The sequence below is a fragment of the Nothobranchius furzeri genome, chromosome 9 (assembly GCF_043380555.1).
Source record: "Nothobranchius furzeri strain GRZ-AD chromosome 9, NfurGRZ-RIMD1, whole genome shotgun sequence".
NCBI classification, from domain to species: Eukaryota; Metazoa; Chordata; class Actinopteri; order Cyprinodontiformes; family Nothobranchiidae; genus Nothobranchius; species Nothobranchius furzeri.
Window position 1 is genome coordinate 27,088,714 of NC_091749.1, and position 16,063 is coordinate 27,104,776.

At 42.3% G+C, this 16,063-nt stretch overlaps 1 protein-coding gene across 10 annotated transcripts in view; it reads left to right on the plus strand.

The window, feature by feature from the left end:
* The window catches only part of phkb (phosphorylase kinase, beta), a 218,366-nt gene that overhangs the window by 134,550 nt on the left and 67,753 nt on the right, over positions 1-16,063 (plus strand). For all 10 annotated transcript variants that reach the window (XM_070554730.1, XM_070554736.1, XM_070554729.1 and 7 more), the window contains 3 exons: positions 132-209; positions 6,370-6,528; positions 6,660-6,754. In XM_070554730.1, coding sequence (XP_070410831.1) covers positions 132-209; positions 6,370-6,528; positions 6,660-6,754 — 332 coding nt within the window. The remainder of the gene's footprint in view (positions 1-131; positions 210-6,369; positions 6,529-6,659; positions 6,755-16,063) is intronic.

The window sequence follows — 16,063 nt, forward strand, 5'->3', positions numbered from 1 at the left end:
CTCTCTCTCTCTCTCTCTCTCTCTCTCTCTCTCTCTCTCTCTCTCTCTCTCTCTCTCTCTCTCTCTCTCTCTCTCTCTCACACACACACACACACACACAGCTGATTTAGTGTAAACTGTGTATGTTGTAGGAGTGTTCAGAGGAAACAAGGCCCAGGTGAAGGAATACCAGGACCTCCTGGAACCCATCATCTTCCAGTCTTTTGAGGGTGAGTTACATAAACACGCCACCTGCTTTAGCTGCTGCTGAGAGAAGGACGATCTCGGACACACATGTAATAAAAGTGTCTCATTTGGAGTATCAGTGTGGTTTATCTGGCAGCTTTCGTCCCCTGTCCTCTCATTTATTAAACCCTGTCTTCCATATTCATACGCCACACTGTGGCCGTGGCTCACAAGGGCGTCACGTTGTACTGAACTCATTCAAACCTCCTGAGCAAAGAGCTGACTCTCTGTTCACCTGCAAACATCACTGTGAGGGGAGACACTCAAATAATAGGAATGTCAAGAGCTTGGACGGGTTTTTCTCGCCGTCTCACAATAGAACAGAATTAATTGCAGTGCAGCGAGGATAATGATGTAAGTTGCCCAAGTCTCTGTAGAGCCTTTGTACTTGTTCTGTATGAATTAACACATTCCTAAAGTTAATTGGCTCGGCTGTGGAGGATAACAGTTTAGTGTCGTTTCATGCTTAATGCTAATGAACGGTCGAAAGCTACTAATGTGTTAGCTGCCATTGGCTCCAGATGTTTAGTGAAACATGAACGCAGAGTGGAGCTTGGGAGGACATCCTGGTGAAAATGGTTAACAACTGGATTTAGCACATGTAGTTAGATAGTAAAGACTGGGTTTTGTTCCCCTTGCTTATAAACCATTAAATACATAGATGTGCTAACGCGGTAGGGATGGACAACTTCCTTCCTTCGTCGTTTTCTGTTAGCTTGTTGATCTTAGCATGAAGCTAAAAGGTGTCCTCGCTGATTCAGAGGGTCAGCACCGAGTGTATTCCAGCTGAAGGTGACACGACGGTGTGTTAGATATAAATCCAGCAACATTGTTACAGGAAATGTTTTAGACCAGATGTTGAAGAGGTTTTTTTTCTCAGACTGGTGAGTCTTCTCAGAATCAGGTGGACACCGTCGCCTGTTTGCACATTTACAGCAGTAGAGTTCCCACTTGTGACTCTGTCTCACAGCTGATGGTAAGCTGAAGAGTGGCATCATCAGAGGGCTCAGGAGGGAGAGTGTGATGCAAGATGTTTGGTTCAGAACAGGCGGAGGAAGAGGAGGATTTGGTTTCTGTGTGTGTTGGCTATTCCATCAGCAGAGTGGAAACACACTCTTGTTATTCCAGCCAGCTGAATCACCATTCCTTCCCACTGTATTCCAGAAGATAACGTGACATTTGTGGATCTGCGATCCCTGTCAGCACACACTTGATGCGTGTTTGTAACACCCATGCCCAATGCCCCCTGACGCTACTGGTTACTGACGTGGACGGAAGTTTTACATGCGTTTAAAGAACTCACGGCTTGAATGTGCTGTTAACATGTTTATTGCTGTAATGATTTAATTTACATCTATTTAAAGAACTATAAGACATAAGATTCCATAGGAAATAGGAAATCAATCTTATGGATCTTTGGGTAATTTTTACCAGAAAATTGGAACTTTTTATTGCAGGGATTATGCAACACTTCGTATTAACTGAGAGACAAGAGGAGAGAGAGTCACCTTTAAAACGTTTAAGATTTATTACTAAACCATTTTAAACAAGATTAACTCTAAACTCTAAGTGATGAATGGATCTTGGTGTGAATGAGACATGAGATGGATGGTGTATGTGTGAGTGATGCCATCTGAACTCTCGTATACGGAGAAGCAAGTCTGAGTGGGAAGTGATGTTTTGCTCTTAAGCTATGATCGGAGTTTCATAAACACATGAGACGCCATTTTGTCGCTCCACACATACCCTTAGGATGAGACCTCCGTACAGATCCAGAATGCCAGGTCCTTGGACCCCCCTTCGGTACCGGAGCCGATGAAACAGCATCAGCAGTACGACAGACTAGTCTTTGGATTGTCTCCAGGTAAAAAGTGACAGTTGGTTGACAGCGTCAGATGGACCCGGAGGGTCAGTGAGTTCAGCTTTTATTCTGAAAGGAACCGTTGCTTGGTTGGTTAAAATGCAACAGATTTTATCCAGCTTGTTGGTTCTTTGCTTAAAAAGGAAGTCCGGATGGCCGGTCCGATACTTCTCTTAGAATGCGGTGAATTGGCTTAAGATGGCGTGGGGACTGGTTTTATTAATAAGGATGTTTTGATTTACGGTCGAATCAAAGTTTGACAGATTTATAAACACCACAGAGAGCATGCCACGCTTCAGAAAGGAAGGTTCCGATTGGATGAGAAAGATAAAATGTGTCATGTGACTTTAAGCCTGACGTGAATCAGTATGTCTAGTGGAAACATTGAAAGGTATATTACTAATTATAACTTACTAATCATAACATTGTCATTTCACAGATTGGTTCACATTTTATTATTGGACTAACACTTTGTTTGATTAGCTTTATTAAAAATAGAGTTCTTTGATTTATTAAAATGAAAGAGTTCATCTTCTTTCTTCTGTTGAGCTTGAAAGGAAACAGTTTTAGAAGCAAATGCATGACCTTGAGGCAATCTCAAGCAGATTAGTTCTTCCTGAGGAGAGAGGGTAAATGACTTTCGGTGGAATAGCTCCTCCATCACGTTACATTGCTTTGTAAGTGTCCATGATTCAGTTGCACAGGCACAATTTTATTTCTATTTGTTTACTTGCCCCGATTGTCCGTGCGTTCTTGATCACTCAGCCACCCAGTCCTTGCCACGCAATAGAAACTGCTTGTGCCCCGTGTCAGCAACCTGGCGCTGATCTCTCCTAGATTAAATAAGCGGGAGTGGCTACCACTCAGGCCATGGGCCTGTCACTTGGCTTAGGAAAAATACAAATCAGATAATACACAAATGGCTCCTCCAATGTGCTTTAGATATGTCTTTATTCACACATGGGCTCATTTTAGTCTGCTTCTGAGAGGCTGACAAAGGTAAGTCAGCCAAAACTGAAAGTTGTGGACAGATGTTGTGTTTTTTGTTCTGAGGAATGTTGAGAAACTTTCAGAGTTGAACATCTTTATTCCCTCAGAACCACGGTATAACCCCGGTTTCACACTAAAAGCATCAGTGGCGCAGAACGTCACCGCTTCAAATAGAATCCATTATAGTCTACGGAGTGTTTCAAACCAGCATCAGCGCAGCAATTTACTGGTGCGTCCCAGAAGTGGCACGCCGCGCCGTGCCGCTAAAGATAGGATCAGGTTCTACTTTTGCCGCTTCTGGGATACGTCGATTTCCGCAGTTAACATAGAACCACACAGGAAACCACACACGGTTTTAGTGTAAAATCCCCTGTGAATTTCAAAATAAAAGTACTGCAGCAATGCCATTTCATATTTATGAAGCTGAAGTGTGACCCCACGGCTTATTTACTCACCACATTATTCCAGAAGTGCAGCTGTGTGTTTTTCATAGCTTTATTCTTAGCAGTGGAGAGGAACAACATCATATATGACATCAAACAGCGATTGTCAAACATGATTTCCTTCATTTTGGTTTAATGGCGGATTGCATAAACAAACCGTGACCTGAAATCTCGAGGGATCTTGTGTTCTCGTGAGTCCAGCGACGAGCACAGTGAGGAAGCCATGCCGCTGCCAAACCTCTCCTGGTGTGAAAAAGACTGCTTTTACTTTTGGGAGCAGCAATCTCAACCATAGACCCACGCTAACTAGTGCTGGATCCCTCCCTTCTATACAAGGAGTAGGAGAGCCCTTCTCGTCTGCTTGGCACTCATTTATCTTCTAATCTCTCAGAAACAACTTCATTTCTTTTCTCAGGTGAATCAACAGACTTAAATGTTCAAAAACAAAAAGTCCAGGCAAATACAGGTTTTAATAAAAAGTGTTTTTCTAGAAGAAGAAGAAAGTATCATTTCTATAGCGCCTCTCAAGATAAAAATCACGAGGCTCTTCACAAAAACAAAAAAATGTAAAAAAAAAAAATTTAAAAGCGTTTAGAAAATGTTTAAAATATATTTAAAATGAGCAAAAATAGACAATTGTGATTAAAAAAAATGTTAAGAGAGAAAGTGAACAGAAAAGAGGGAAATCAGTGGATCCTGAGGAAGGTGGAATTGGTGGGGAGAGCAGAATAAAGAGAGAGTGGTGAAGAAGGTCATACAAAAGCCAGCTTGAACAAGTGAGTCTTCAGCTGCTTTTTAAAGGAGACCACTGAGTCCACTGATCTCAGGCTCAGGGGGAGAGAGTTCCAGAGTCTGGGGGCCACAGCAGCAAATGATCTGTCACCTTTGGTCTTTAGCCTGGAGCTGCACAACCAGTAGGCTTTGATCACTGGACCTCAGGGACCTGCTGGGGGTGTAGGGACTAAGAAGATCACCAATGTAAGATGGTGCTTGTCCATGTAAGGCCCTATAGACCAGAACCAGGATCTTGAAATGAACCCTGAAGTTGACTGGCAGCCAGTGAAGCTGGAGGAGAAGTGGGGTGATGTGGGTGTGTTTGGAGGACTTGGTCAGAAGCCGAGCACAGGCATTCTGACCACCTGTAGACGGTTCAGGGAGGTTCTGCTCAGACACGTGAAAAGAGAGTTACAGTAGTCTAAGCGTGAGGAGATGAAGGTGTGGAGAACTGTCTCAAGTTCAGAGCGGGACAGAATGGGACTCAGCTTAGCAATGCTCCTGAGATGGAAGAAGGAAGAGCGAACAAGAGAACTGACATGAGAATCCAGGGTGAGAGCTGGGTCAAAGGTCACGCCAAGATTCCTGACAGAAGGTTTGGTGTGAGAAGCAAGCTGACCAAGAGAGTCTCTGACTTTGGGAACCAGCTTGTCTGGGGCACAGATGAGGATCTCAGTCTTATCTTCATTCAGCTGAAGAAAGCTCCCAGCCATCCAGGTTTTGATAGAGTCTAAGCAGGTGTGTAACAGCTGCAGCTTAGACATCTCATGGGGCTTAAAGGAGATGTACAGTTGGATGTCATCTGCATAAAGATGGTAGGAGATTCCTTTGAAGGAGCTCAGGATGTGCTGAAGAGGAAGCAGATAGAGGAGGAAGAGCAGAGGCCCCAGCACAGAACCTTGTGGGACACCATGGGTAAGAGAGGTGGTGGAGGACCTAAACTTGGAGACGGCCACAGAAAAGGAGCGCTCAGAAAGATAAGAGGAGAACCACTCGAGAGCAGATCCTGATAGGCCTACCCAGTCTCTCAGCCTCTCCAGTAGCAGGTGATGGTCAACAGTGTCGAAGGCTGCAGTCAGGTCCAGCAGGACCAGAACAGAACAGTCCCCTGCATCACTGTGAGTCAGAAGGTCATTAGAGGCCCTAAGAAGAGCTGTTTCAGTAGAATGAGCTCTACGAAAACCTGACTGGAAGCTATCATAGATGTTATGTTCATCAAGAGCAGCTGTGAGTTGTTTAGCCACAACCTTTTCCAAGATCTTGGAGATGAACGGAAGTTTAGAGATGGGTCTGAAGCTGCTATGGAGAGAGGGGTCGAGACTCGGTTTTTTAAGAAGCGGGTGGATTACAGCATTCTTAAAGTAAGCAGGGACCTGACCAGAGACCAGAGAAGCATTAACTATAGAGAGCACGCTGGGACCGATGAACTGAAAAGCACTTTTAAACAAAGATGAGGGTAAGATGTCTATTCCAAAGATCACATTTCTGGAAAAGTGTTGGTAAAGAACCAGATGATTGCTGCCATCAGAAGCACAAAAAGAGCCAGTTTTACAGTCTAGTTCTGTTTCTGCGGGCTCAGCTATTAAAATGTTCCTTAGAGGTGGAAAACTGGTCCAATATGATACTTTTCAGGCAGAAATCTGTGTAAAGTCATCGCTGTTGTGTGCGTTTCTCTCGTTTACTCCTAAAGAGATATTATGATAAATATGTGCTTCAACGTCTGCCTTAAGACAGGTCCAGACCATGTGATCGTCTCTAATAAATTTTGTCAGTGAGACATGTGTATGTGGAGTTTCACGGCTTTGACTGCCTCCATCTGCAGATGTGGGTGAATCCAAGGGTCACTCATTTTTCTGTGTGTTATCAAACAAGCAGCAGGTTTTAGATGTTACTTTATGTGAATTGCTGTATAACTTTAGATGGGAGCGTTTTCATCTGTCCTGCTGGACAGAAACTCTGTTCCCCAGACTGAGGCCATTTTAGTGAGACACAACCCGCGTGTGCTCGTGTCTGAAATGTCCCTTTAATACACACGATCTTCATGAGGGTCATCCTTTTTACTCCCATCTCCTCCAGGTCATGCTGTGATTCCCAAATACTACTACGTACCAGCGGACTTTGTGGAGGCTGAGCAGAACAAACATGGAAGCCAGAAGCGTTTCCCTAGCAACACCGGCCGTGACGGCAAGCTCTTCCTATGGGGCCAGGCAATGTACAACATCGCTAAGCTGCTGGGTAGGTTTGTGTTGGCATGCTGGATTTGGTTTATTATCATGATTTAGCTCCAGTTCTGAAGGACACAGATGTCCTGACAGGAGTTCAGCTACTTCTTATGTCCTTCTTTTATTATCTTTAAACTTTTCCAGTGGACGAGCTGATCAGTCCCAAAGACATTGACCCAGTCCACCGGCACGTGCCGCGGCAGGACCAACGCAACGTCAGCATGAGATACTCCAATCAGGTAACGTTAAACACAACTGTATCCTCCTGTGTCCTCCTGTCTTCACTTGACTGAATTCTGAACTCTGTTTGAACTTATCAGTTTGAGGATTAACTGTGTTTGACGTTCTGTTCTTGTTCTAATCTCGCTCTCAGCTTTATAAGTCAGTCTTCAACGTGGCGTTTAAAGAGGTCATTGTGTCTGATTTTCTGACTTATCAGTCACTCTGAGTTTTTCATGCAGGCTGAATATGAAAACAGTCTCCTACACCTACCTCCTGCATTAGCTTCTGACAGAAAATAGATACTGAAGCTCTAGGACTTGAAAATCCTGCAGATCTACATCACACTGTCACTTAACTTTCATGGACTCACCCATCTTGACTCACAATGGGGAAAGCTGTTGGTTAAGCATGTAGGAAACAGCAGAGAACGTCTTGGCTAGTACAAGCTAACAGTTAGCATTAGCGACTCCACAACACAACAGAACTCCTCCAAGCTTGTGTTATTTGTGGAGACAAAACCTCAACGTTGCAGAGCAAACAGTCAGTGGTAGAGTTGCATTGCTGTTAGCCAGTCAGGGGCGAGATGTCCAAATATCAGGAAATATGACTCCAAATCCTGACGCTATCCTCGCTTCTAGCTCCTGAAACAGGCGCACCGGAGCTTTTTTTCTCTAGAGTTTGACTTACAAGCAAGAGACCACTGCAAATGTATTAAAAATATGATTGAAGTTCCTCTGTAAAATTTTCTATTGAGAAGAGAGTAAATGTCAAACTATAGACAGAAGGTGAAAGAACTGCTAACATAGAAATGAATTCATTTTTGTTTATTAGATTGTTTTTGCTAAAAGCCTTTTCTAGGAACAGTAAATGGTTTTCTGAACAATAAGTTATCATGATCCACTAAATACTATAAAATCAGTTCTTTTTTATTATTTGTCTAATTATTTTTTCTTTATGCTTTAAACATTTATCTTTATACCTGAAATTGTTGCGTCACATGATGGATTAATACAAGTTCAGGAATTCAGTAGAACATCATAAAAATGTCCCCCAGTTCTTCTCTTTGAACATTTGCATGCTAGTGATCAGTGTCTAACGTAAATGTTTCAGAGTTTCACGTATAAACCCAAAATTCACACTGTTTACACTTGTTTGCTTGAATGAAAACTTAAAAACTGAATTCGCGTCACTCTGACAGGAGCTCCTAATGGCTCTTAAAGCTGCTTTAGTGAATCTTCAGAACAAGCTAGGATTTAAACGCAAACACGATCACACTCACCCCTCCCCTTAGGTACCTTCCCTAAGATGCTTCTGCTGGAACCAGAAACCCGCATTTCCAGAGGAAACGAGATCATGCTAAACAGCAGTCACTGTTTTCTAGGTCCAAATGTCTCTTTAAATGGTGTTTTATTTTTTGGGACTCTGGTAATTTGTTCTGAAGTTGAAGTGGTAGCAGCTGTTTCTCCTTCTCTGATGTTACTGAGTGGAGAACCTCTCACACCAGTGGTATGTTGTTGCTAAGTGTGTGAGTATGTTAAGAGTGGTGGACCCAGGGAAGTGCGGCAGTTTGGCGAGACCGACAACCGGTTGGTCCAATAGTTGCTTTGGTCTGAAACATGTTATTGGCAGAGGTTTTAAAGTTAAAGTCCCATTGGTCCTCATCATACACTGGTAAAATGACATGTCCACATTGACCCGTCCGTACGGGGAGTGGAGAGCTGCAGCAATGGCTGTGCTCTGGAACTATACTAAAACTGAGTGACCCTCTACCACTAGGTCACTGAGACGGTGTGAGAAGGTATTTTTAGACAAATGCAAGAGAACCACTTGATAAAAATTTTTTGTCTTTCTTTTTTTAAATCTCCAGAATATATTTATAGCTATGCGATGTTAGAACATTGGCACGAAAACATGTTGAAGCTAATTTGTTTGCTAAATTTCCTAAATTGGCTGTAAAATTTGTGTAAAATTTAGAAAAACAGGATCGTTCAGAAAATCAGATGGGTCACGTCCACAAATAAACACACACACACACACACACACACACACACACACACACACACACACACACACACACACACACACCTGGTGGTGATTGAAAAGAATTCAAATTCCAAAATCAGTACTGATTTAAAAGGGATTTTTCAGATTTGAAGATGGGTTTGATGACAACATTCCAAAGAAATTAAACATATTGTACCTGTGTGTCATGTGACCTGTATTATCACGAAAGGTCCTCTAATTTGTGGCAAAGGTCACATTTACCCAGCTGGGTCAAGCTGGGTCAAACAGGTCTGTGTGTCAGTCCCCACAGTACCTGTCTGCAGTGGCGGATTTAGCAATTTGGGGGTCCATGGCGAACACAGACATGGGGCCCCCTTACACAAAATTTTCAACAATCTTACCTTTAACTGGATTTGCAAAACTCTCCCATCTTCTGACATGAGTTATTTTCACTTTTTAGTAGTCCTCCTATTTTTTCCAGTCTTTCTCCCCCTTTGAGTGCCTTTAATAGCTTTTTTCTTCCTGTCAGTCCTCCTCTGCTTTTGCCTTTCTTTTCTGTTTTCTTCTATTTTCCATTTTGGTCCATGTTTTCCTCCCTTTAAACATTTTCCATTGTCTTTCCTTTCTGCTTCCTTTTGATGTTTACATTGAATACCATACCAATTTATTTATAAAGTACCATTTCAGAATAGGATGGCAGCTAACCAAAGTGCTGCACATAAAAGAGCCAAGTGCTTGAACAAATCAACAAAACACAACGAAAGCATGAAAATCAGATAAGATACAAAGAAACATAGCATAAAAACGATGAAACGATTGAAAAACAATGCATGAAAAACAACGTCACTTTCAGAAGGGAAGATAAAAGCTTTTTTGAAGCAAGCTGCTTCTTTCTTTTATTGGAGCCACTAAGTTAACTCCATTTCATGCTTAATGTTTTGACTACTGCTTGGAGTTTGTTACGAACGCCCCCGCCTCTCTTCTTCTTCTTTTTCTGTTTTCTCTTATTATTATTATTTGTGGTTTTATGGCCTTTGGCAAACAACAATTTGGTGCATTACTGCCACCAACTGTATTGGAGTGGAATGACTACCAATCACTTCCTGTTTGTGCATCCGCGTCTTAAAGGAATAGTCCATTCTGGCATTAACAGAGGGGTGCTAGCAGTCAGGGCTAGGGGGCCCCAGGCAGCCACCGACCTATGCCTAATGGTAAAACCGCCACTGCCTGTCTGTATTTTCTCCTCATCTGGAAAACACTGATGCCTTTCCTCCCTAACCTCCTCAGTGGTATTTTTTCTCCACTAACACCATCGTGGGGGGTTTCCTGCAGCCAGTATTCCAGATCCTATTTCTATTCCCCTTGTTGTGATTCTCACATGTGCTGAAGTCGTAATTGTATGGACAACAACACAGCAGAAGTTATCTTCTTTTACCTTGCCCAGGGCCAAGCTTGCAGATGAGAATTAAACCCGGTCTGTTTGCCTCTCTAAATGGCAATCATGTCTGAGGTTTAATCCCTATCCAACATGGCCGGTAGCTCTGAGGATAACACAGATGAAAGCTGGAGATGCCTGCTTGATGTAACATTCTTCTGCTGGGTTCATTTTAGTTTTACCGATAAGACTGTTTCTGTAAAAGGCACACCATGTCTTTAGAGGTGTGACAAATGCTAGAATGAATTTGAATATCTGCAGAAAGAACAAACCTCAAGTATTATTTTGAGTCTGTGTCGGCCCTATAAATATTTCAGGGTATTTACTGTTTTGTTGCGGGTAACCTTCCTTTGCTCTCTGAAGCGTATCAAGTCAGACTTTATTTGATACCGCGCTCCGTGAGAACCATTGATCTAACTTAGTGGGTGGTTTATGAGCTGGCAGGGTGAATGTATATTTATTAAAGTACTTCCAGGGATCATTCTAACAGTAATAATTAAAAGTCTTTGTCGATGGAAAATCAGCCTCTGTCTGCTTGTAATGGAGCCTGATTTCTCCCAGTTTGAAAATGGATCAAAGTACTGTCCTCCATTGTGCCGGCAGCTTCGCCTCCATGAGTTCAGCATCTAAACTAGCCGGCCCTCTGAGTGACGGCGTGCTCTAGCAGGTAGGCGGCATATTTTACGAAAACTATCAAAGTTTTATTCAATTCATTTCTAATTCAGAAATACTTTATTAATTCCAGAGAGAAATTAAGAGTTTCAGTACACACAATTCTGAGATCAGACATACATACATGGATACATGACAAGAATTGGAATTGGAAAAATCACAGCAAGACAATGTAGGAACTGCTTGGAAAAGACAGCATTGCAGTTTTGCTGTGAACCTGGTCTCTGATGGTAGCAGGCCTCGCCCAGCGTGAAGCTCACGAACAAAGACTACCCCGCTGAGCTGGAGGTTGTCACTCTGACGCTTTCCATATAAATGTCTGGGTAGTTTTACATCAACTTCATGTCAGGAACTACTGGAAACTCTTGTGTCATGTACTCTGGAAATAAGAACCTATAAGCAGGTCTATGAAGATGTACGTCAAATCCAGTCAACATGTCTGGAGCTTCTTTGCCTAGAAGGTAGTGTCCTCCAAATGGGCCGACCGCTTCCCTTAGCCAGTTTGGTGTGTAATCAGAGATGATTTTAGACAGTGAACCATAGACCGAATGAAGCAGGGATGCAACATATAAATTTGACCATTATTGGAATGAGAAGCCATGATATCTCATTTATAGGTCTCATCATGTTGTGTTCTTGGGAGTCTGCACATTGTAGATGTTGAGTAGAAAGTTGCCTTTTTAGTCACCAAAAAACAACTTAAAGCAAAATGTCTTTAAAGAGCAAGTCACCCCCTACCAGAGTTTTACTCCACTCCCACTTTTTGCTTGAAAAATGCAACAAATGCTATTGCCTAGCAGACTGAGAGGGCGAAGCCGCTAACACACACACACACACACACACACACACACACACACACACACACACACACACACACACACACACACACACAGGCTCACAACGACAATGTGACATCGTATGGTACCAGTTAACGTTCTAGGGTACCTCTTAGCCAATAGCGATGGCAGATTTAAATTCAAATGCAGTGCAGAGATTTTACCCGACAACGGCGCAACACTGACAGTTTTAGGCAGAAAATAAGAATTTTAACTAAAATTCACTAAAGTGCTCAACTACTGACTACACATGTCTGCAGCATGATTAGACACGCATTTATATAGTTTATTAAAAAAAATTGATTTGGGGGTGACTTGCTCTTTAAGAACAGATTAGACTTAATTAATCCCACAGTGGAGAAATTCACTTGCTACAGCAGCACATATACGTAGAGAAAAAGAGGAAGCTTAAAACAAGATTACAGGTAAACACACAAAGGCAATAAGCTATTATCGTTACCTTCATCCACTAAAAACAAGGAATAAAAAATAAACTTGTGTTTCCAGAACTATGCAGCATAAAGGACGCAGACATGCAGATGTTCTTCTGGAACTGAACAAGTATTGAACACATGATGAATACTGCATTGATGATGGTGCCAGTACTAGTTAAACAGAGGAGTTATACACTCTTCCTGCAGAGGGGATGAATGACTTATGGTAGCGTTCTGTTTTACATCGGGGAAAGAAGAATGAAAACAATCTTTTATATACCTTCTCTTAAGCTAAAAATCACGAGTCGTTTCACAAAAACAAAACAAAAAAATTAAATAACATTTATTTTAAATGATTTAAAAGCATGTTTAAAATGACAAAAAAAGGATTAAATTGTGAATAAAAAATGTAAGGAAAGGGAGAGAGAAAATTAATAGATAAGAGGGAAATTGGTGGATCCCAGGAAAGGCGTAATAGTTAGAAAGAGCAGAATAAGGAGGGGGTGGATGTCTCAGTCTGCCGCTGAAGGTATCAGTGGGAGTCTGCCACTACCACTTACACACCCAGTGTTTAAACACACAACAGCAACGAAAGAACTACACAAATCAGTGAGGTTATTTTAATTTGTTAATCAGAACAATAACTTACAATTAGGGATATACAGATACCAGTATCGGTAAAAGTTAACCGATACCAACACAGATGCCTGTAACTTGTCATTTCTGTTCACCTAATATTTTATTTTTGTGAAAATTTCTATATATATATATATATATATATATATACCTCGCAGTATTTTCCCGTTGAAAGCAGAGAAGAAAATAAAACCTGTGTTCCGATTCATTGCATTTTTTTGTGTGGTAGAAGTATCGTATTGGCGAGTACTCAGATCCAAGTATTGGTTTGGAACAAAGTGGTATTGTTGCATCCCTACTTTTAATCGATCCATCAATCCACCCATTCATCCATTTTCGGCCACTTATCCAGGGTAAGGGCACAAGGGCAGTAGCCTAAGCAGAGAGGCCCAGACTTCCCTTTCCTCAGCCACTTGGGCCAGCTCCTCCAGGGGAATCCTAAGGCATTCCCTGGCCAACCGTGAGAGGTAGTCTCTCCCGTGTGTCCTGGGTTGGACATGCCCAGAAAACCTCACCAGGGAGGCATCCTAACTAGATGCCTGAGCCACCTCAACTGGCTCCTCTCTCGATGTGGAGGAGCGGCGGATCTACTCCGAGCCCCTCCCCGATGATCAAGCTTCTCACCCTATCTCTAAGGGAGAGCCCAGCCACTCTGCTGAAAAAACACATTCTGGCTGCTTGTAACTGTAATCTCATAGTTTTGGTCACTACCCAAAGCTTGTGACCATAGGTGAGGGTAGGATCGTAGATTGACCAGTAAATCTTCACCACGACAGACCAGTAAAACCCTTACATCACTGCAGACGCAGCACCAATCCGCCTGTCGATAACTTTTAATGTACACATAAAGGGAGGGGGTTAAACCCTATACTGGAACCAGCCACTAGAGGGCTGTTGTTGTTTTTTCCACCTCTAACTTCCAGGTAGCATCTGGATGTCTAGTTTCTATTTCTGTTGACGACAGAAGTCTGTCAGCAGACTTTCTTTCACCAAGACCTATGAGCCACGTATCTGAGGGTACGACTCATGCGATGATTAACTAAGTGGTGGATGGTCATTAACTCTAATCTACCATTAACTCCACTTGGTGCCAAGCGTCTAGACGCAGCTGATGTGTCAGTTGTATGCTGACAGGATTACTCCTAAGTCTTTCTACTCAAGGCACAACAGTTCTAATAAAAGTGTGCATTATTGTGTTTGTGAGACGTTTCTACTGATCACACAAGCGTTGGTCCAGGGAGGCTCACAGCCAACTGCTGCCATGTTCAAGCCACATTTGATCTTCTCAAATGAGATCTCTGTGGCATTAAAGGTCCCCCCAGCTCTCGCTGAGCGTCCAGGTGCATGCTATTACCTTTTAAGCACCACATTGACAACTTGATAGCAAATAGATTTCACAGCCTCACACATAAGTGCTGCAGGTGTTTTGCTCCTGAGTGTTTAAGAAGTTCAGTGAATCTGAGAAATGCGCACTCCCACCTGATTCGGGGAGTCGTTTATTTTCCTTGATAGAAGCAAATGATCATTTGTGTCTTCGTGTCGGAGCGTACCGGTGTCATGAGAAATTAGATGTGATTGTCATACTGCTGGAGTGGAGCTGAGCACTTCACAAGGTCAAAGGGTCACACAGATGTTAGTCTTCATCTGCTCCGTCATCCTCTCCAGCTTCCATCACCTTCGCTGACACAGCCGGACACTTACCTTTCATGTTGTGTTTGGCAAAGAGACCTGAGATGGCTTAGGAGAAAAACGAGTGAGGAGAGAGGAGGAGGCGCGGAAGGAGGAGGCTTATTTGCTTTTTCTGATGGTTTTAAGCGACATTGTGTGTGTGTGTGTGTGTGTGTGTGTGTGTGTGTGTGTGTGTGTGTGTGTGTGTGTGTGTGTGTGTGTGTGTGTGTGTGTGTGCTTGCGTGCATGCGTGCGTGCGTGCGTGTGTGTGTGTGTGTGTGTGTGTGCGTGTAACCACCCGTCTGGTTTGCTCTTCATCACGATTCCGGTGTTCAGCTCTGCAGGCTGTGAAAAGCGCATGGTGTGCTGAGCCTTCACATACTGTTAGGGCCTTTTATGTTTATTCTCTTCTTTTTCGTTCACAATTGAAGTTTTTGTTTTTATTTAGCCTTTTTTTTAATCCAGGAAACGGGTAAAGCATGCACACATACATGGTAATGTCTGTCTACTTAATTATGATTCATTTTTCATTTCAAGCCTGATTAGATCTGAAATAAATGTATTCTCACGAATATCTCATGAATCGCAGATACGAATGAAACTCAGAACGTAATAACAGGATCCACTTTTATAACTGTTTTATTGAGTCAAACCCAGTCCAGATGGCCATTACAGCAAACATGTATAAGCACGCCCAGACCTGGCTATCAGTAAGTGATGGTGCCTCAACACAAACCACATTCAGTCGGTTTCTTTTGTTCCTGTTATGGAACGCATGATATCAAGCAAACATAAAGGCTTACCTTTCTGCTCTGTCCTGCAGCCCAAACCTTTTAAACTAAACACCATAATAAAATTAAGTTCATGTTCAAATTCACGTGCTTGGACCATCTCATGGTGTAGAAACATATTTAGCCTTATTTTGTTTTCAAAAATCAACATGGCTGAAATTAAAATGAACATGCATTTTTTTATATCGTACAGCTTTTTCATATAAGATTTATATAGGAAATGATTTAGTATTATGTAGTATAAAAGCCTTTATTGAAAGCTCATGCTTTTATTTTACACCTTGTCATGGATTTTATCAATATGTTTATCAATAACCCATTTCCTATAGTGAAGAGAGAAGGAGACAACGAGCAGACAAGTCAAACAGTTATAACTGTGGCATAATGCATGAGGCAAAATGCACCGAACATCCGGTCACAGAGTTTATTTATAGAGAGATGGGAGGGAGAGAGAGAGAGAGAGAGATTGTGTGTGTGTGTGTGTGTGTGTGTGTGTGTGTGTGTGTGTGTGTGTGTGTGTGTGTGTGTGTGGGAAGTCAAGAATGTGTGTGTTTGTGTGTGTGAGTGGCTTGTGTGGGTGTGTCTGAAAGAGTGAGCATGATCAAAGAGGCATAGAGCAATAATCAATGATCAAGAATTAATAAACATAAATGTTTCCATAACACATCTAGTGTCTCGTTTAAACATGTTAACAACAGCTTCTTCACCAGATCATTATCCAGGATCACCTGTTATTCACTGGGACTATTTCCATGTTACTCTGTTTATAAGTTGAGAGTGGTCTGGTTAGAGGAGCCTGCTTTTTGTAGATGATGTGGTTTTGTTGGTTTCTTTAAGCCATGACCTTCAG